General features: G+C 44.3%; 2 protein-coding genes across 2 annotated transcripts in view; both read right to left on the bottom strand.

Annotated features, from left to right (window-relative positions):
* LOC138838580 (mitochondrial intermediate peptidase-like) overlaps positions 1-19,105 on the bottom strand; it is a 28,242-nt gene extending 9,137 nt beyond the window's left edge. Inside the window, exons 1-5 of the mRNA XM_070037981.1 lie at positions 18,838-19,105; positions 17,236-17,409; positions 12,569-12,657; positions 10,055-10,141; positions 4,393-4,456 (exon numbers count right to left, since the gene is read on the bottom strand). Of these exons, the coding sequence (XP_069894082.1) occupies positions 4,393-4,456; positions 10,055-10,141; positions 12,569-12,657; positions 17,236-17,409; positions 18,838-19,026 (603 nt within the window). The 5' untranslated portion in view covers positions 19,027-19,105. The remainder of the gene's footprint in view (positions 1-4,392; positions 4,457-10,054; positions 10,142-12,568; positions 12,658-17,235; positions 17,410-18,837) is intronic.
* A 2,480-nt stretch (positions 19,106-21,585) lies between these two features.
* LOC138838581 (complement C1q and tumor necrosis factor-related protein 9) lies at positions 21,586-22,545 on the bottom strand (the record flags this gene model as incomplete). Its single annotated transcript, XM_070037982.1, has 1 exon — positions 21,586-22,545. A coding segment is annotated over one exon (780 nt), but the record flags the coding sequence as incomplete, so codon positions are not given.
* Between the last annotated feature and the right edge of the window lie 10 nt (positions 22,546-22,555).

The following is a 22,555-nucleotide window of genomic DNA, read 5'->3' as shown; positions in this document are numbered from 1 at the left end:
AGGGGGAGAGAGAAAGGGGGAAAGAGAGAGAGCAATAAAATCCAGCAAGCTGGTTATAGCTGTTGTTCAACAGCACTTATGAAGTATTTTTAATCTAAGAAAAAATTAAGTATTTGAAGGACAGATTAGACCAAAGAACAGAAGTGAGTAGTAGTCAGCTCTATATGAAGGAGCAGGGATCATCAATGGTTCTGATGTTTCACATACTGAGTTGCAAACAAGCTGTTAGAAGTAGCCCAGCCTTCAAGAGGATGAGTCAGCAAGAGTGGGAGTTTGAGGCCAACTTGGACTAGGTGAAACCCTGTCTCAAAAAAAAAAGAGAAAGGGGAGAGGGAGGATGTGGGTAGGAATAAACTGAATCCTCCTAGGGTGAAGCTCTGTCTTCTACTCTTAGGTCTCCAGTGTGGCACATGGACCCCATGACCACCACATCCCCAGCCACTGAGAAGAACATGGATGGTGCACGTGCACACATGTACCTATGAGTTTCCACTTACAGTCACATCCTTATAACACAACCTCCTGGGAAAGGGTGTGTTGTTAAGGGAATCCACAAATATTGAAGATGAAACACAGAATCAAGTCCATATAATTAATCAGGTCTAACAGCACAGTAGGCATAAATTTGTATTGGAAAAAGGATGGGTTTCTGGAATGGGCTCCAGTTTGACCTCAGGTGAATCATAGGTAACTCTAGGAAGTGGTCCACAGCTAAAATAGATTCGACAATGTAGTTTCTACAGGCAGATTAACCTTTAAGATAAGTATATCAGATGCAGATATACGCTTGATAAAGATGTTGAAAAAAAGTAAAAGTATATAGTAATAACCAAACATTTTCTATACAAGAAAATTCAAACTTCATGGAAAAAAACAGTTTTCATGGCTGCCAATGCCTCTGGTCTCAGTCTGGATTTCTTTTTGCCTCCTTCTTCTGATACGGCCATGTAACCCCACCTAAGGGGAACCAGTGGAATAACAAGACTGAGCCTGAAATAAGATGACAGCTTTCCAACTTTCCCTAAAGCCTGTACTATGGAACAAAAATTTAGAATGTAGCCAGGTGCTTGTGGCTCACACCTGTAATCCCTGCTACTTAGAGGATGGGAACTGGAGGACTTCAATTCAAAGCTAGCCAGGACAAGAAAGTCCACAAGGCTCTATCAACAATTAGCAAGCAAAAGGCAAGAAGCATGGATAACATGGCAATGAGGCAAGTGGACTACGCAAGTGAGAGGCCTGAGTTCAATCCCCAGAACGGATAAAATTATTTATTTATTTATTTATTCTGCTGGTCCTAGAGCCTGAACTCAAGGCCTGGGGGCTACTCTAAGCTTCTTTTGCTCAAGGCTTGTGGTCTACCACTTGAGCCACAGTGCCCTTTCCAGCTTTTTCTGAGTAGTTTATTGGAGAGACGAGTTTCAAGGACTTTCCTGCCCAGGCTGGCCTCTAACTATGAGCCTCAGATCTCAGCCTCTTGAGTAGCTAGGATTATAGGCATGAGACACCAGCACCCAGCTAAATTTTTTAAAAATTAAAACGTTAAATTATTTCAAACTTGCCAGGCATACCATTTCACCATTCTGACATAATAACTCAAATGTGTGATACTCTCAAATCTAACAGTCCTATGAAAATGCTTTTCAAATGGAATGCTAACTAAATGAAAATGGTATTAATCCCAAAACTCATGAAGTTGTTAAAAAAAAAATGACCTCTTAGCTGGGTACTGGTGGCTCACATCTATAATCCTACCTACTCAGGAAGCTGAGATCTGAGAATCATGGCTAGAAGCCATTTGGGGCAGGAAAGTCTGTGAGATTCTAATCTCTAATAAACTAGTCAGAAATAACCAGAATTGGCATTGTGGCTCAAATGGCAGATAGCTAGCTTGATCAAAGGAACTCAGGGACAGTGCCCAGACCCTAAGTTCAAGTCCCAGGACTGGCACACTGGCACCCACGCACCCACACATGCACACACACACACATGCACACATGCACACACACACACACACACACACACACACACTACCCTCTTAATTTCAGATCAGAAAATAAAATTTCAATAAAACCATGTTGACAATAGAGGTACACAGCTGTATTCCTAGATACTTGAGAGGCTGAGACAGGATAATCACTTCAGCCTAAGAGTTTAACACTAGCCTGGGCAACATAGTAAACATGGAAAGACTATTGTCCTTTATGTTTTGTAAATTATGTGGTTGTGTTTCCTTCAGCTCTCTCTTCTAAAACCTGTAAGGCATCTTCCTCATACTCTGTCATAGTGGGGATCTTTACAAACAGACTTGGAAGTTGAAAGAGAAGAATTTACTCTAGGGGGGAAGCAAAAATTACATAAAAGCAGCAGTGTTTGTGCTGAAAAACCAAACACACAATTGGTTGGCCAAGTTTCAAAAGTACTGTTCAGGAAGGTGTAGAACATAATAGATCAGAACTACCCATGTTCCTTCTAAGCTATCAAACTCAGTGTCAGCCAGCATTACAGCAATTCTCTACATATTTGTACTTACTGCCTCAAATCTAGTGTGTGCTAGAAAACACAACCCACATGCCTATTATCCCAGCAGTCAGGGACTGAGGCAAGAAGATAGCAAGTTCCAAATCAGCCTGGCATAAATAGCAAGACCTTATCTCAACACAACAAAAAAAGAAGCTTGTAGGGGAAAAGGGACGGGAAGTGTGATAGGGGGTGAAATTGACTGGAACAGTATAAACATGTAATGTAACAATGAAATCCCCCCACCCCACCCCCCTATAACTCATAACTAACATAAGCCATTTAAAAAAAAACAGCAACATGGATATGGCCTATAATTCCTCAACTTGGGAGGTAGAGACAGGAGGACCTTGAGTTCAAAGCCAACCTGAACTCTATAGCAAAACCTTGTCTTAAAAACAAGATCCAGTTGGATCTGGTAGCTCATGACTGTAATTCTAGCTAATCAGAAGGCTGAGACCTGAGGATTAAGGTTCAGTGCTGGTCCTGACAGACCAATCTGGGAGACTTTTTCTATCCAATTAACCACAAAAAGTCAGAAGTTGGAAGTGTGGCTCAAGCAGGTGAACACCAGCCTTAAGGAAAAATGTTAAGAGACAGGATTTAGGCCCTGAGTTCGGGCCCTAGTCTGAGCATAAAAACAAAAGCAAAACATGATTCATAGGTGCAATATTTGATAGATCCCTAATTTGGGCACTTCAACAAAAGGCTATATACCACAGGAGTGACACAAGTTAAGGTAGAGTTCCAGTAAATACAAAATTCCTCCCTCTAGCAGGACACCAGTGGCTTATGCCTGTAAATCAGGAGGCTGTGATCTGAGGATCAAGATCAGAAAAGTCCATGAAACTCTTATCTCCAATTAACCACCAAAAAGCTGGAAGCAGAGCTGTGGTTCAAGTGGTAGAGCAATAGCCTTGAGTGAAAATGCTAAGAGACAGGGCCCAGGCACTGAGTTCAAGCCCTATGTACCAGCACAGGGAATAAGGGGGTGGGGCACGCTAAGTAGACTACAGGTAGGACAGGGCAATGTGAGCAGCAGACTCTCAGTGGTACCTGGCTACTGACACCCTTCCAACCCTGAGCTCATGCCTGTCATGTGGGAGAGAGATCAGGGCCTGGAAACTAAGGGTGAGAACTTGAACAAATTGCTCTGTCTTGTTCCCATATCTGCAAAGCAAGAAGTCTGGACTATGTGCCAAGTCTTCCACTCTGCATAAACACACATGACCTCAACTTATCCTGCCAGAACACACAATGAGAACAAATGCTTCTGTAGAGTCCTGATAATTCCTGTGTGTTCAATTTTGCAAGATCAGCCCTGCTATCCCTCTGCCAATCTCTCTGAGTACTGCTATTTCATCCTTAACCCATGACATACAAAATGCCCCAATGTCAAATCTGTTTTCCCCCACTTTTCTTTTTTTGGTGCTAATATTGGGGCTTGAACTAAGGCCTTTATGTTCTTGCTTGGCATTTTTGCTCAAGACTAGTTCTCGACTAGTTCAAGACTAGTTCTCTTCTGGCTTTCTGGTGGTTAACTGGAGATAAGAATTTCAAGGACTTTCCTGTTCATGTTAGCTTCAAGCCATGATCCTTATGGCTCACCCTCCTGAGAAGCTAGGATTATAAGTGTAAGCCACTGGTTTTAGCTTTCAAGACATTTTTAATTGAGACTTATCAGGGAGTGACTGGCTGACCTCCAGACTCTACTACATTCAAAGGCCACCCACAGGGGATTTCATAACAAATCAAACACCTAGGCATTTTTGTGATAGGCAAATTGAAGTAATATCCCAGGGCAATAGCAACAAAGACATCAACTAAACATCAGTACACCAGGAGGAATCAGTCACAGCATAGAAGTGTTACCTTTTCTTCATCTAGATGGATTCCACTGATTTCAAAATCAAACATAAACAGTTCTGCCACTCGCCTGGAATAAAATAAGTCTCAGGTTACAACGGGTTTAAAAAAAAAGTCTTTAAGTTCTCATTATTAAAAACTTATTGCTGAAAGTTGCTTCAATACATACACACACACACACACACACACACACACACACACACACACACACACACACACACAATCTGTTTTGAACAAGGAGCTTTATATCTCAGAAGTCAGGGAACACACCTCAGACTGACAATTACAACTTGCTTGTCATGTAAAAGCCTATTCTTTCATTCACAGAGCAAACCTGTGAAAGTGCACCATTGTAATTACATAAGTATTTCAACTCCATCCAAATCCCAATAATTAAAAACATAAAAGTTTACACTTGGATGGCTTTTCAAAGGCCCCTGCCATGAGATTTTCAGGTTTTCTCCCAACTAGTAGCTCCAATTCCTTGATGCTGGGCCGGAAGATGAGTCTCTTGGCTATGGGGAATTAGTTTCTTGCATTTTAATCTTGGCAGCAATTTCAAATCTAACACTTTTTTCTGTCAACAATGTAATTTTTTTTAATTATTTTGTTTCTGGTTGTAGGTTAACCAAATATTTGATATCCTGGTCTGGCTTTGACTTTTCAAAATGGATATATTTATCTTCCCGATAATTTTGTCAAAGCTATCACTCTTTTTTCTTTTTGTTTATTTTGTTTTTAAACAAGGGCTGGTTTTATAGCCCAGGCCGGCCTCCCATTGTCCATCCTTTCACCTCTGCCTCCCAAGTGCTGCGTTCACAGGTGTGTTCCACCACTTCCATCTTTCATCCCCAAAGAGATCTTTGATGAAGAGAAATGTAAGTTCTTCTAAACTGCTTTTGTTTATCCCTTATGGTGCTAGGATGGAAGCCAGGGCCTTGCCGTGGTAGGTAAGTGCTCAACCAGTGAGTTAAATTCTAGTCTGAGATCTGAAATCCTGAAATTCAATAGACCACATTAGTAGAGTCATTCATATTCTTTCTGAAATAATGTAAAGTGTTTCACTCAAGCCCCAAAACTGGCCTCATTGCCTCCACCTCACATTCATTTCCTTCCTAAACAGCAGAGTATTCTCTTCTCAAGGAAAGGTATTTTCTCTTTTTTCTATTAAGAGAAAATATGAACTGGGGGGGGGGGGGGGGGAGGGAAGGGTGGTGCTTTACCACATAGGTTTATCATAGTATTCCATGTAAGTGTAACAGAATGTTTACTAAAGAAGTGTACAGACCCAGGTATGGTAGTGTGCATCTGAATCTTAGTGTTTGGGAGATAGAGGAAGGAGGATTGAGAATTTGAGGCCAGCTTGGGCTATATAATGAAACCCTGTCCAAAGAGTGAAGAGGGGAAGAGAGGAAGAAAGGGGGAGGAAAAGGTGGAAGAAGAGGAGGAATGGAGAGAGGAAGGGATGGAAGTAAAGAGAGAGGGGGAGAAAGGGGAGAGAAAAATAAATATAAAAAACTAAAATCATTAATCCCACCAATAACCTCTATTAAAATTCTGTATTTCCCTCTAACAAACTTTCTATGTTATATTATTATTTAGAATCACCAATTAATTATACTTTTGTATTTAGCTTTTAAAAATAAAATTACATCACAAACACTTATCATTAAATATTGTTCAGAAATACAACTTTTAATGTCTTGTATTATGCATATGGACTTCTGTAAACCTTGTTATGATTCTTAAAACCTATGAATATCTCTTTATTCACTTCATTTCCAAAGGATAAACTCCAAGAACTTAAACTTGGAATCAAAAATTGAGTCAGGCATGGTGGGTCACGCCTGTAATCCCAGCTACTCTGGAGGGCAAAACTGAGAAGATCAAAGTTCAAGGCCAGCCAGGTTTCCAGAACCTTCTCAACCAATATTTGGATCCAGTTACATAGGAGGCTGACAGCAAAAGGATCACAGGTCTAGACCAGCCCCAAACAAAAGAAGTTCAAAAGACTCCATCTCAATAGAAGAAACTGGGCATGGTGACATGCACCTGCCGTCCCAACTACAACAGGAAGCCTAAAACAGGTGGTTCATGCTCTGGGCTTATGCCCAGAGACCTCAACTCAAAAGAACCTTTGTTAACAAAAGGGCTGGAGGAATGGCTCAGTGGTAGACCACCTGCCAAGCAAGAACATGACCCTGATTTCTAACCCAGAACTGCCCCCCCACAAATACATGCATTAATATGTATTACCAAACCATGCACCTGATTTTCTCTACCAAAACACTTGTCTACTGACCAGGAATCATGCAGTAAAAAAACAAGTTGTCCTTCCCTACTGCTGGGAAATGACACTTCAGTCACACACTACATAGATTCTTACAAGGACCTGTCGCTGAAATTTCTCCCTTCTAACTTTGCTCTACTTGATTCTTCTGGCTTAAGAATAATGCACTTCTAAATATGGTCTTTTTATAGTATGATTTGCTATCAGGCACAAGTCCCTTTGGGTACTTTCCTTTACAAGACTTTTCCTGTCTGTACAGCAGATCTATCCTCCATGACTCAAAAGTCACTATAAGTAACAACAAAAAAGTGCATCTAAAGGAATGGACTGGATAGCACCAACCTTCCATTCTCAGCAGAGAGTGCCATGGAGCTTTCTTCCTGCTTATGGAAGAATAGTATGGCTCCACTTCAGTCACTTTTCACTGTGTGTGTGTGTGTGTGTGTGTGTGTGTGTGTGTGTGTGTGTGTGTGTGTGTGTGTGTGTGTGTGTGTGTGTGTGTGTGTGTGTGTGTGTGTGTGTGTGTGTGTGTGATGGAGCTTTCTTCCTGCTTATGGAAGAATAGTATGGCTCCACTTCAGTCACTTTTCACAGTGTGTGTGTGTGTGTGTGTGTGTGTGTGTGTGTGTGTGTGTGTGTGTGTGTGTGTGTGTGTGTGTGTGTGTGTGTGTGTGTGTGTGTGTGTGTGTGTGTGTGTGTGTGTGTGTGTGTGTGTGTGTGTGTGTGTGTGTGTGTGTGTGTGTGTGTGTCTGCACTATGTTTTCCAGAGTTTATTACAAGGTACATTACATTTTTTGTAGCTCATGAAAGGGATTTTTCTCTCTACTATGACATGTATTGTGTTTGTTATATTCTTTGCATATAGAATATATGGTTTTGAAAAATCTCAAGTTAAATGGGTTTCCTCATGGCAGAACTTCACAGGCAGTCAAAGCTACTAAAGTACCCTAAGAGAAGGGACAAAAAGTATGTCAGATTTCCATGTTTAGAGACCTATTGGGACCTTCTGAGAGGGATCTGACTAGCTCAGATCTTTCGATGGCTGCAGGATAGCGGTTCAAGGTCAGCTGAGGGAGAAAAGTCCTCAAGACTTCATCTCTAAAATAACTAGCAGGCTGGGAAGGTGGCTCAGTGGTAGAGTGCTTGCCTTGTATGCATGAGGTCCTGGGTTCGAATCCTCAGCACTACATGAGCAGAAAAAAAAAAAGCCAGAAGAGGCTCTGTGGCTCAAGTGGTAGAGCGCTAGCCTTGAGTTGAAGAGCTGAGGGACAGTGCCCAGGCCCAGAGTTCAGGCCCACGACGGAACCCAAAAAACAATAAAAATAAAAATAAATAAATATAAAATAAAATAACTAGCAAAAAGCCAGGCTGGAGGTATGGCACAAGTGGTAGAAAACGCTTAATACTCCAAGAAATGTATCTGGAAAGATGATAAGCTACTGAGTTCTAATCACCTCTATACACTAACTTAACATGACTTATCCACTAACTTTTATATGTTAATCACCGAAATGTCAGTCTTTAAAGGTGGGTCAGAAGTAACTTTAATTTTTAATATTTTTTGTTGTTAAATAAAGTCAGTACTGAGTATAAATCATGCATGATTAATAGACTTGGGCTTCTTCTCACTTAAATAATGTTGAGGCCTAAAATTACAATTACAGAAACTACCCTGATGACACAGCTAACTAAGAAATAGTATACTGAGCACCAGGATTAATGGGATAAAATGGGATCTAGTTCCTGCCACCTTCTAGTTAGTGGGAATAAAATCCAACTCTAGCCCAGCACTGGTAGCTCATGCCTATAATCCTAGCTCAGGAGGCTGGAATCTGAGGATAGCGGTTCAAAGCCAGCCCGGACAGGAAAAGTCCATGAGACTCTTATCTCCAATTAACTACCAGAAAACAGGAAGTGGCTGTGTGGATCAAGTGGTAGAGCGCTTGCCTTGAGCTGAAGAGCACAGGAACAGTGCCCAGGCCCAGAGTTCAAACCCCATGACAACAAAATAAATAAATAAAATAAAATCCAACTCTGAACCTCATGGTATACAACTCATAAATAGGACACGAGACACATGTAAGATCCATGGTGAGAGCCGACATTAGGTCAAGCAAAAACATGTTAGAAAGTGGCCTGTGGAATCCCAGGGGGTCAGGAGACAGAGAGAGGCCAGCAGAAGGAAGCAGTAAGGTAAAACTAGATAGTGAAAAGAAGTAAGTGTCCCATGACAAAATGCAGATAAACCGATACAAATGGGTGAGAATTATCTAGGCTATGACATAAATACCAAGAGCAAAGAAATGGCAAACTGTACTATGACTATTCTATACACACATTTGAGCAAAGAAATAAGATACCAAGGTCATTTATCCAATATTCCTACATATTGACTTTGGCAAGTAAGTCTTTCAATTCAGTTTGATAAGCTGAGCTTTTTTCTGGTGGTTTATGCCTGTAATCCTGAGACCAGGAGGACTGGGGTTGGAAGACAGCTGGGGCAAAAAAGTCCGTAAGACTCCATCTCCCAAATGAGTAGCAAAAAACCAAGTTGGAGGCATGGTTCAAGTAGCAGAGCACCAGATATGTAAACAAGCCAAGCTAGTGAGGAGGCCCAAGGTTCAAGTCCAGGAACCAGCCCCACCCTCAGTCAGGAGATAAAGCCACCTTGGAGTAAGGAGACAATGAAGAACACCACAGCAGGATGAGGATGGGGCAGGCCCTGGTGTGAATGGAGTAAAAGCCTTCATGTGTAAGGAATCTGACCGGCTCTGCCTTGTCTTTGCCGAAAAACACAACTGACTCAGAGGCCATGTGTTGGTTTCTTCAGGTGCTAAAGGAGCAGAAGCAGACTCACACTGAGAAACTACTGGAGGATGCCCCGAGAGAGCAGGTTATTGGCCTCCCGTCCAGCGGCTCAAATCAGGGGTCCCAGAGGTCCCAGGAAACAGCCTCCAGCTCAGAAGGCTGTGTCTGAACAGTGCCTTCTCTAGAAATGGTCTCATCTGACCTACTCATCAACCTCCCAAGCTGAGCATCTGCCATCTCTGGAAGCTTTGCCTTGTTTTAGCCTTTGCTAGCCATTGTGTATGCACAACAATGTTTTTTTTTTTTTTTAATTGGGGTTAAGGTGAGAGGGTCTGGAGAAGGAAAAAAGGAGCTTTCTGGGTTCCTATTTAAGTGGTTTTATGTTTGTATTTTTATACCCAATAAACTACATATTCTCTTAAATTCCAAATAAATAAATAAGTTCAAGTCCTGCCCATATGCAGGGGAGGGGAAGGGGCAGGACCACTGCAGACCAGGGGTCCAGAGTGGAGCTTCCCTGCCTCACCTTGAGAGCCACAGTCTCAAAAAGCAAAAGCAGCATGCACCTACCTGGTTTCAGCATCAAGGGACTCCATGAGTGTTTTGTCAGCCAATAATTTCTGCAGACTCTGGTACAAGTCCACATTGGTGTTCAACCTAGAAAAGGTTGAAAGGAAAGTGAAAAGGAAGGAATTTCCTGTACCTTATTCTGTACATGCAAACAACAGTGAGCCAGGGAATCACACACATGCACACAGGACAAGTCAGGGGCTGCTTTCTATAACTCTGAACTACTTAGAATAGGGGCAGTAGTTTGTTAGGCAAAGGGCCACAGGTTTAAGGGTCTTGGAAGGCAAAGGGTCAGTGGGAAGCCAGCAGGAACAGCAGTTGGGCAGGAGAGGAGACTATGGTAATTGATGCTATAACAAGGAACTAGTCCCTGTGAGCAAGAGGCCCAGGGCTATTTGTTTTATTTTTGCCTAGACAAGCACTTCACCACAGGAGCCATACCCCCAGCCCAATGTCCCCCTTTCGTTACTTTTGATCTTGAATTTTTGCCCTGCAGCCAGCCTGGACTTTGACACTATTTAAGCTTCCAGCATAACTGGGATCACAGGCATGCACCACTACACCCCACAATTCAAATGAGAGAGAGCAAGAGCGAGAGCGAGAGAGAGAGAGAGAGAGAGAGAGAGAGAGAGAGAGAGAGAGAGAGAGAGAGAGAGAGAGAGAGAGAGAGAGAGAGAGAGAAAGAGAGAGAGAGAGAGAGAGAGAGAAAGAGAGAGAGAGAGAGAGAGAGAGGTATGTGCGCATATGTATGCACATGTGCGCCTATCAGTACTGAGTCTTGAACTCAGACCCTGGGTGCTATCCCTTCTCTTTTTCACCCAAAGCTCTACTACTTGAGCCTCAGCTCCACTTTTTTTTTTTTTTTTTGGTAGTTTACTAGAGATAACAGTCTCATAGACTTTCCTGTCCAGGCTGGCTTCAAATTGTAATCTTCAGGTCTCAGTCTCCTGAGTAGGTAGGATTATAGACATGAGTCACTGGCACCACACTTAGATTTTCAGTAAGAGGAAAGGTGCAAGGATGAAGGGGAGGCTGAACTATCATGAAGGTATTGCCATCCTGACTCGGACCCCTTGCTCTGGAACTGGGGCCACCTAGGCTCACTTGGGTAAAGGGAGGCAGGGTGTCAGAACTCAGCACCAAGTTAAGGTGCCACATCCACCTACAAGATGCCCAGTGGCTACCCTGTGACCTGCACATATGAGTTACATGGACCCAGGTCACCATGGATATTGAATGAGAGTGTCTGCACACTCCATACCCCAGTGGACCTGCTGCTGCCACAGATGCAGCTGCCTGCCGGGGCAGGTCAACCACTCATGCCCTGGCCTCCACCTACCTCACAGCGTCCCCCACAGGCCCCATCCTCCTTCCCAAGGTACCAAGGCCTCAGCATCCTTGGGACTCACCAGTGTGCTGGGCTGCCTACTGGTGAAGCCTCAGGAAGGACAAATCAGTAACCACCACCCACCTTTTCCTACCCAGGGATCCAAAGCCAGTCAGCTCTCCAGGTAACTGGCAGAGAAGCAAAGGCTGGTTTTCATATGAATGGAAGAGCTTCTCTGCCACCATCCTCATGGGTCCCTCAAAGGTCAAGCCAATCAGAGCTTCCTCAGTGGGAAGAGGCATGCCCACTGTCACATGGTAGCAGGGGGGACCAAGAAAGAAAGCTAGAGCCACCTTCTGCAGGCCTCCCCACCCCTCCTCCCCCAGAAAGCGGGCAGCAGCTTAGAGTGGTCCTGCACACTTAAGCTCATCTCCCATGCTAGCTTTATGTTAGAAAATCCTGAGATGTTAAACTCTACATTTGCCATTAGTTCTAAACTATACCAAATTTGTAACTTTCATCTCTACAACAAGAAGAAATCAGGTACTCTTTTTGTATTTTGGTGGCCCTCTACTTTGATCTCGGGGCCTTGGGCTTGTTAGAGCCGCACCTCCAAGGACCAAAAAAACGAATCAGTTGTATAGGCAGCCCTGAGAGCATCCTGATTTTTCAAGATGGAGAGATTATCTATGGCTCAGCACTGGGAAGAAGCCAGAAGCAGGGCTCCAGGCAGGGCTGTGAGTGTGTGAGTGTTTCACCTGCATTGGATTGAAGCAACAGCCCCAGCCTTCACCACCAATCCATTGACCCTGCTACAAAATTCAGAAAAGTCACATGGACTGTACCACGTTCAATGGGGAAAGCTGGCAGCTGAGAGTGCTGGGTCTTCCCCAAAGCCACCTCCTCTGCCAACTCACAGTCACACAATGTAGCCTGGGCCCCTATTTTCCCGTCTTAAATCCATGCCAGGAGAGCCCAGGCTTATACACATGACATGGTGCCATGTTCCTCAAGGGCTTTGAGAAGAAACAATGCAAACAACAATGACAGAATGCTCTCTCTGCTGCTGGAAGGGCACTGAAAGGAGTCCTAGTGCGGAAGTGAGCCCCCGCCCTCCCACGGCTCCCCTCCCTGACCAGGGTGCACGCACACCACTGCCCTCTCACTGCGTGGCAAAGATCACACACTTTTCCACCACGGTGCCAATACTGCGACAGGCTTCTTCAGCGGCCTCTCTGAATGCTGGCTCGGGGTGTGCAATTTTCACAAAATCAGCCTAAAACAAACAAACAAACAAAAAAAAAACAACAGCAGGGGATTTGATGGATGCTTGCTTGCTTGCAAGATCCAAGGGAGGAAACAAAAACCTGTGTCTTAACAACGTAAGCTGTGCATTTCCATGATGGAAGCCTTCTTCAGCTAGCAAAGAAAAGCAGCTTCTTCTCAGATATTTATTAATTTAACTCAGGAGTCCTGGGAACCAAGTCTGTTTCATTCCAAAGAAAGTGTATAAATGAACTTCATTTTTAGAGAAGTTTTTCCTCGTTCAAATGAACAAGAAAATCCTTCCTAAGTCTCTGGTTTCAATGAGCATCTAAATCCTAGTTTCAAGTATTTTTAAACTCAAACTGCAATATGTTTTTCCCAGAAAGTATACCAGACACTTTAAAAAAAGAAAAATGAAAAAAGAACTAGCCAGATTGTAGTTCGAACCTAGCCCAAACAGGAAAGTCCCTCAGAAAGAAAGTCTGAGGGACTCTTATCTCCAATTAACCACCAGAAAAACCAGAAGTGAAGCTGTGATTCAAGTGGCAGAGTGTTCAGGGACAGCACTTAGGTGCTAAATTCAAGCCTTCACCCGCCTCCCCCCCCCCCCCGCCCAAAACACACACACACAAATCTGAGCAGTATTATTTTAAAAAAATAATTTAACCACATTCAAGGCTTTATGTGGAAAACAAAGGTGCATTCTTCCTACAACCTTTTTAGGGAAATAAGAATTGCTTGTCCCCCATCTAACATAGTACACAACCACACTGCCACTGAGTTCACTAGAATGAAACTTCTTTAAAAAATGAAATCATTTAAAACTAGATTTCATGTGAACTATAAACAACATTTCAGGTGAACAGGGAAATCCAGAGAAACTACTACCTTCTTAAGTCTTCAGAAAAACACATGGCTATGACACAAAACAAAATCACCACAAGGAAACTGGGATTGGTGGCATACACCTGTAATCCCAGCACTGGGGAGGCCAATGTAGGAGGATCAGGAATTTAAGGAAACCCTAGACTACACAGTGAGAGTCTGTCTTAAGAACAAAAAATTCACTACAAAGTAATTTTTTTAATCAAATAGCTTTCAAAGAAAAACCACCTAAATCCATGTTTTGATAAATTATGTCAACTCGAACAATCTGTTAGTACTAAGGCATCAGAAAAATCAACAACATAAGGTTTACAATAGTTTATAAATTATGAATGGATATGTTGCAAAGATTAGCACCAATGTTAAAACTCAAAACCAAAAAGTACACCTACTTCAGTGTATTAAAAAAAAGCCTACATATAGCAAATAAAAACCAATTTGAGGAAAACATTTCTATTAAATAAAAAACATGCTTAAAAAAGAAAAAACAAAATGACCATTTTCTGGGAAATAAGTTTGTAAAACTATTGACTTACAATGGTATATTGATTATTTAGGCAGGTGAGATTTTTTTAAATTCTTAAAAAAAAAAAAAAACTCCTTGAATTATCTTACCCAGAGAACAAGACATAAAATAAGTTCTTTATAAATATATTTCATTGTACTTTAAGCATAGTTGAACATATACAACCTAGAAGTTTGTATAACCTTCTTTTTCTTTCATTTCATTTCAGTTTGTTTACTTAATCAGTTAGTTAGGGATTTTTTTTTGAATTTTTTTTTTTTTTTATTTTACTGTTGTTGTGGGTCCTGGGACTTGAACTCTGAGCTTGGACGCTGTCCATGAGCTCTTCAGTTGAAGGCTAGCTGTCTACCACTTAAGTCACAGCCCCACTTCTGGCTTTTTCTACTTATGTGGTGCTGAGGAATTGAACCCAGGGCCTCATGCATGCAAGGCAAGCACTCTACCACTGAACCACCTTCCCAGCCCCTAGTTAGGGATTTTTGACACAGGTCTCCCTGCGGAGCCACACTGGTCACGAACTCATGACCCTCCTGCCTCAGCCTCCCAAGTCAGGAAATACAAGTGTCTAATGCCATGCCCAGCTTTAGTTTTCTAAATGAGATATAATTATACATAACAAACATTAAAAATTTAAAAAACCCACAAATGGGATAATATATAGGACAGGGAACCTAAATTCTTTTAGTGAAGAAAAAAGCAAGAGAAACTGAGACAGCAACTAACGTTACTTCTGTGATTCTGACTGCCGAAATCAATCTCTGCATAGGTGAAACGTCTTTTCAGATTTCAGTGACACAAGCAGATGAAGAAGGGACAACCCCCACAGCTTCCAATCATGGAAGACAACGTGTCCTAAGCACACAATAGATGGCTAGCACAAAGACCTGGGAAAACTGAGGTCCAAAACATCATTCCTGGGAAAACTTGTAAACCTGAGATAGTCAATCAGTCTTCTTTAAAAATATTATAGTGAGGGCTGGGAAGGTGGCTCAGTGGTAGAGCGCTTGGCTTGCATGCCTGAGGCCCTGGGTTTGATTCCTCAGCACCATATAAGCAAAAAGAAAAAAGCCGGAAGTGGCACTGTGGCTCAAGTGGTAGAGCGCTAGCCTTGAGCTGAAGAGCTGAGGGACAGCGCCTACGCCCAGAGTTCAGGCCCCACGACCAGACACCCCCCAAAAAAAACAAAAACAAAAATATTATAGTGAATACATAATCACCTGAAATGTGCTCGACTTATATATAGGTGAAGAAGGAACTTTTCAGAGAAAACATGAAAACTTTTTGGATGAAAAGAGGATAGGAGTTTGAGGATGGGAGGTGATCAAGAAAGCCAGAACTCCAGAACTCTGGGGAAAGAGAAGAGTTGAGCGGCTGCCTGAGGAGAACACTCAGAATGAGTCAGCCCATGCACAGCCCGCAGTCAGGAAGGGACGGTGGTTTCCAGCACCCAGGTTGGAGCTTGGCCCAAGCAGACCCTCTACATGGAATGAATGTGAAGACAGGTGATGGTACTTCAATAGCATATAGACAGGACTACTCATGAGCCGCCTCCACCAGCCTCAGGAATGACACGTGGCTCTCCCAGGGAGTTCTCTCAGCGATGGACATCTTAGGTGATGAAGATACCTAGCTAGGTAGATTTCTCTTTCATCTTTTTTTTTTTTTTTGCAAGTCCTGGAGCCTGAACTCAGGGCCTGGGCACTGTCCCTGAGCTTCTTTTGCTCCAGGCTAGAGCTCTACCACTTGAGCAATAGCATCACTTCTGGCTTTTTCTGTGTATGTGGTACTGAGGAATCAAACCCAGGGCATGCATGCTAGGCAAGCACTCTACCACTAAGCCACATTCCCAGCCCTTCTATTTCATCTTTAAATGTAATTTTAAAAGTCTTTAATACAATTTGATTTTTTTAAAAAAAAGTCTTTCCTGAAAAGGCTTATACCAAAAATGAATACCAGGAAGCCAAACTATGTTGGGAAGGAGGTAGAGGGAGGAGAACAGACAAAGGAAGGGAGAGGAAGGGCAGATAAAACAGTCACCATATTCAGTTTACACATGAGCACCTGGGTGGGTTGGGGAGAGATGGGGGAGAATGATTAAAAGAGTGCTGCTCAACAAACATTATACTCACAAACTAATGTGTTCAACTGAAACCCCTTTATACAAGGACTTACATGTAATTAAAGAAAAAAGTGGGGGGACTGGTTTCCACTCTTCTTATGCAAAAAAATACCATCATCATAATCATCTAGGAGTCAGGCATGGTTGGCGCACACCTGTAATCCTAGCAGCCAGGAGGCTGAGATAGAAGGATCTCATTCCAGGCAAGCTGGACTACACAGGAGACTTTATCTCAAAAAAAAAAAAAAAAAAACCACAAAAAAAACCCAGGCACCAGGGACTCACGCCTGTAATCCTAGCTACTCAGGAGGCTGAGATCTAAGGATTGTGGTTCGAAGCCAGCCCAAGCAGTAAAGTCCCCATGAGCCTCTTATCACCAACAATCTACTAAAAAAAAACCAAAAAAACAAAAAAAGCCAAAGTGGCACTGTGGCTCAAGTGCTCTAGCTGTTGAGCACAAAGAAGAACAGTGTCCAGGCCCTGAGTTCAAGCCCCAGGGCCAGCAAAAAAAAAAAAAAAAAAAAGCATCAATTCTTACATATTACAAGTATATTTCATTGTGTATACATACTAAAGTTCAAATTCTCAATATTACCTTTTCCTGTGCATTTAACCCATGGCTACCAGCATACTTCAAATGAAAACTTATAACCAACAACTCACAAATATTTACAGCTATTTCTAACTATATAGTCTAATATGAATCTTAAACAACAAATTAAAAAAATAAACAACTTCCCTTCAGTGCTAACCACTTGAAAGCAGAGGATATTTTGGTTTGGAGTTTTTTTGGTGCCAATCCTGGGGCTTGAACTCAGGGCCTGAACACTGTTCCTGAACTTTTGTGCTCAAGGCTAGTGCTCTACACTTGAGGCACAGCTCTATTCCTTGGCTTTTTGGTGGTTAACTGGAGATAAGAGCCTCAAGAACATTCCTGCCCCAGGTGGCTTCTAACTACGATCCTCAGATCTCAGCCTTCTCAGTAGGTATGATTACAGAATGAGCCACCAGCGCTTGGCTTGAAAGAACACTATTGAGTCTCAGACAAAGCAACTTACCAAATCTGCCACCCGGCACAAGGCATCAGAGAGCTCATCAAAGATAACCACAGTCTGTGGCCCAGGGGGTGTGGAACAGGCACGCTCCACCAGGGAATCTGCCTTTCTCAGCGCTTCTTCCTGTGCGATGCGAAATCCCTCAGGGGCACTGAGCTCAGGAACTCCAAAAAGACCCTGAAATCCAGAAAACATGTCCAGTTTAGAACTAAAAGTCTGACATTTTTGTTTGTTTTGTTGGTTGTGAGGCTTGAACTCTGGGTCTGGGCTCTGTGGCCCAAGTGGTAGAGTTAGCCTTGAACAAAAGCAGCTCAGGGCCAGTGTCCAAGCCCTGAGTTCAAGCCCCAGGACTAGCAAAAAAGAAAAGAACAGAACCAAGCATGGCAGCCTAATGTCTTCCCAAGGTAAGAAATCAACTAACTGCAAAGCACTACAGGAAATATTGGCTCCCTGTTTGAGTGGTTTTGTTATGGGGTTTATTTTCTGTAAAAAGAAGTTCAGATTGGAAGCCAAAAGGAGGAATGATGCAAAGGGTGACACTGATCAAGATGCACTGAACTCATAATCTGGACTTGTTGAACTGTTGTGTAATTACTTTAAAAAAGAAAACTTTAACAAAGCCAGAGCAGTGAAATAATAGAGTGATGGAGGTGATGAATTACAGGCCCAGACCTGTAATCCTAGCTATTCTGGAGTCTTGAGATCTGAGGATCCCTGCTCAAAGCCAGCCGGGTCAGGAAAGTCCATGAGACTCTTATCTCCAATTAACCACACACACACACACACACAAATGGAAGTGGAGTTGTGCCTCAGGTGGCAGAGCACAAGCCTTGAACAAAAAAGCTAACAACAACAATAAAAAGCGATTCGCTTTTCCGTGGAAGACACATGTGTCCTTGCAAGAAAAAAAAAATTGAAGACAACCTGGTAGGGAACGTTGACTCCTCTAATGTATGCCAAAGAGAACTTCCACAGCGCGCGGCTGAGAGTCGGGACAAGGGACTCCAGGCTGGATTCACTACCACCGCAGCAAGCTCATATGGATGTCGTGCTTTCACTGAGTGGTACATCCCAGACCCCCTTCCCACCCCCTCATCTTGGGCTGGGAAGGTGGCTCAGTGGTAGAGCGCTTGCTTTGCATGCATGAGGCCCTGGGTTCGATTCCTCAGCACCACATAAGCAGAAAAAAAGCCAGAAGTGGCGCTGTGGTCAAGTGGTAGAGCACTAGCCTTGAGCTGAAGAGCTGAGGGACAGTGCCCAGGCCCAGAGTTCAGGCCCCATGACCGACCAAATAATAATAATAATAATAATGTGCCAGTCCTGGGGCTTGCACTCAGGGCTGCTATCACTTTTCCTGTGCTTTTTCGATCACGGATAGGGCTCTCCCACTTTTTTTAAATTGGTGGTTAACTGGGAGATCAGCGTGTGGCTTCGAGCCCTCACCCTCGCTGGGATTACAGGCGTGCGCACCCGCGCCCGGCTCCTCCCCGCATCCTTACGGCGGGAGGAAGGTGCAGAGACGCACCCACAGCCCTGCACCTGCCACACCCCCATGACTCTGTGGGGTCGCGAGGCCGGCGTGACCCCCGACCTCCGACCTCTCACCCGGCGCTCGCCGAACAGGTCCAGGCGGCGGCCCTGCGGCCTGACATTGAAGGCGGCGCCCACCGGGGACCAGCTGGTGCTGACCCTGCGGGTCGGGCTCCCGGGCCCGAGGCTGCCCTGGCCGGCTCGGCAGGGCCACGCAGCCGCTACGCCGGCCCCCAGGCCGCTCAGCCTCCGGGTGCACAGCATGGCGTCCCGGGGGGAACCCCGCACGCAGCAGCCCAGCCCCTCCGAGCTCACGCCGCGCGTTTCCAAGGCAGCGGCCCACGCCGCGCAGCGTAAGGCCGCACTTCCGGGCCGGGAGGACGTGCGTACGTGCACAGACGTCTGGACGGCAAGAGCGTCGTCACGTCGCTTCCTCGGGAGCCGCTACGCTCTCGCGCCGCCTCGTGGCCGGAATGAGGAACTGACGGGACTCGGGCTTCCCAGCCACGGGAATGGAACGCGGGAAAAGACCTTGGAATTCTCGCAGAAGAATGAGTGCAAAATGCTTGCTAAGAAATGCACTCGTTACCTTGCTCATGCAATTGTAACCATAAAAAAAAAAAAAAGAAAGAAGCAGCAGCGCAAATCCCAGTTCCCCTTCTCCCGGACAGAGCCCAGGGGAGCATCCCGAGATGGCTGTGTTGACCCTGTGGATTCATCATCTGGTTTGATTTGTAAAATTGTAACCACCTGTAACATACACTTTAATACAGGGAAGATTTCCCCAAACTTCCATCCGCAATACAGGAATGAAAAGAAGTGAAAAGGGGACTGTTCACCGGATTTTTGTCTTGAGAACCTTCTAGAAGAGGGGAGAGCCAGGGGTCAGATACGGGGCTGTGGGGATGCCAGACCTCCTGTGGTTGAAGCCCGGAGACCTGAGTTCCCCAGTCTGAGCTACATAGGGAGATTATGGAGAGAAGGGAGGAAGGGGAGGGGAGGGGAGGGAGGACAATGGGGAAGAAGGGAGGGGAAGAAAAAATAGAGGAGGAAGAAACCGAAATGAACTCATGGTGCCTGGCCAAGCCCTGTGCTCTCATGAGTGCCCTCTGGTGTCCACTATGGTAGGTAAGTCTTTATTCCTATATATTTCATTGTGACATTTCACACATGTAAACAAGGCATCCGGATCAACCTCACCCCCTCAATCACTCTCCTCTGTCCCATTTCCCCTTCTTAAAACAATTTCAAGCTGGGGGCTAGGAGCACACGCCTACAAGCCTAGCTACTCAGGAGGCTGAAAGCTGAGGATCGCAGTTCAAAGCCAGCCCAGGCAGAAAAGTCTGTGAGACGATCCTTACCTCCAATGGATCACCTAAAAATCAGAAGTGGTACTGTGGCTCAAAGTAGTAGTGTGCTAGCCTTGAGTGAAAGGGCTCAGAGACAGTGCCCAGGCCCTGAGTTCAAGATGACAAAAAAAATTCAACAGATGTCACTGTTCCATTTTCATATATGCAGATAGCCTTTTCTGAGAATATTCCTCCTCACCTTCTTCATTAGTCCTATTCCCTCCTGCTGGCCCTTCTACAACAGACTATTTTATTTCCCTGTCAATCTTTTCTTGTGTGTATTAATTATATCAAGATGTTTCACCAGGGTATCTTACATATGCATACATAATATTTTTCTCAAAATAACCCTAATTGCTTTCCTAATCACAGTGCCATCTTCTGTCAAAAGGCCTTAGCTTAAGGAAGCTCTTGGCTACTCAGGAGGCTGAGATCTGAGGATTGTGGTTTGAAACCAGCCTGGGCAGGAAAGTCCATGAGACTCTTATCTCTAGTTAACCACCAAAAGTCAGGAAATAGAGCTGTGGTTCAAGTAGTAGAAAAAGCTAAGGGACAGCAGCACTCAGGTCCTGAGTTCAAGCCCCAGTACTGCCCATCCCCACCCCACCACCAAAAAACATCTCAGCATACAAAAGTGTTTCATTGACTTAAGTAAGTATAATTATTACAAAACTGTCGAAGAAAATCGTATTATTCAGTTCTGTCTCTGCCCAATAAGAACCATGAGACACAAAAAGCTGAACATAGAGGCCCAATTCCATTTTTTTGTAGTATTCAGATAAAATTTAAACTCAAGTCAAATTCCTTTGACGTAGCTAGCATGGCAGTAAGTGTAACTTGACTCAGTGTTTGGATTTTTCCACTATTGTGAAAATTCATCCTCTAGGACAGTAGACTACTTAGGCTGTCTTAGCTAGAAGTGGTAGAAACAACAGTACAATTCAGAAAGTCTGCCTTTAGGAACAGCTGGATTTAGGAGCCCAGACAATGTCAAAACTGGTGTTGTTCATCTGTTTTCCATTGCTATGACTACCTGAGATTGGTCATTTACTGTATCTTCTTTTTGATTTCTGACACAAAGTCTCACTACATACCTCGGGTGGCCTCAAACTTGCTATGTAACCCAGGCTGGCCCTGAACTCATTGATCTTTCTGCCTCAGTCTCCCAAACATTGGGATTCAATCTGTGTATTGCCACACTTGCTTAAGAAATGTAGTTTCTACAGTTCCCAAGATTGGGCAATCCAAGAGCACAGCATGAGTCACTGGGAAGGGCTTTCTTGATACCTGATAACACAAAAGAGAGCATTTGTCTCCAGTTGCCTCAAGCAAAAAATCTGGAAATGGAGGTATGGCCTAAGTGGTAGAGCGCCAGCCTTGAGTGAAGAAACTAAGAGGCTCTGAACTTAAATCCTAGTACCAGCAAACACACACACATACATGCAAGCAACTGTTTATTAATAATTTTATTCAGTTAAAGATTGTAAAAGTTAATAGACCCAATTTTAGGAGTCACTTGTCCTGTTTTTGCCTTTTTTTTTTGGCCAGAGGATGGCAATCACTAATTTGAGGAATTCATTTCATGAACTCATCCGATCGCTTCCATCACCAACCTAATCCTGCCAGGAAAAGCAGTAGATGGGCCAAGTCTCCATCATGAGCTACTGAACAACAAAAATCCAGTGAACGTGGTGTCGTCGTCCTCATCGGCAAACAAGCCATTGAACCTCTCTCCTCCCGTCACCTGCATCCACACCTCGTCCCCTAGCTTCAGCTCTAACACCAGCCCGCCCGAGGCCTGGTCCTCAGAGCTCATGTAACCATCCTTCGTGTGCAGGACTTTTACCCCATTTCTCACCAAAGAGACCTGCACGTTCCTGGAGAACACAGTGACGTGGTAGGTGAAATAATACACTCCGGCCACGTGGCAGGTGAATTTCCCCGTGGCGACGTTATAATGGTTAAATTCATTGTATAGGATCTTATCAAACACAATGGGAACATCAGGAGAAGGAAACTTACTTAGGACTGTGAGACCCACCGTAAAAGCACTCTTGGGTAAGGCGGGAGTCTCCCCAATTTTCCCCTTTTCCCCCCGATCTCCTTTCCATCCTCGTATTCCCCGGACTCCTGGCTCACCCTGGGGTCCCATGGGTCCAGCTTCTCCCTTGGGACCTGGCTTGCCCATGGGGCCTACAGGACCAGGTAAGCCCTTGGGACCCAAGGGTCCAGTGTTGCCTATTAGCCCTTCTGGACCAGTGGGACCTACGTCGCCTTTGTCTCCCTTCTGCCCCTGAGGGCCAGCCTCTCCTTGGAGCCCCGGCTCTCCCGTGGGGCCGATGGATCCCTTTGGCCCGTGCTTCCCAGGGGGACCTCGGGATCCTGGGTCACCTTTGGAGCCTTTTGATTCAACCTTGCCATCTTCTCCTGCACAGAAGAAGAGA

This window comes from Dipodomys merriami, unplaced genomic scaffold (assembly GCF_024711535.1).
Source record: "Dipodomys merriami isolate MVZ:Mamm:240054 unplaced genomic scaffold, mDipMer1.0.p SCAF_2832, whole genome shotgun sequence".
NCBI classification, from domain to species: Eukaryota; Metazoa; Chordata; class Mammalia; order Rodentia; family Heteromyidae; genus Dipodomys; species Dipodomys merriami.
Note: the sequence above shows the minus strand (reverse complement) of the source record. Positions and strands in the feature narration are given on the sequence as shown.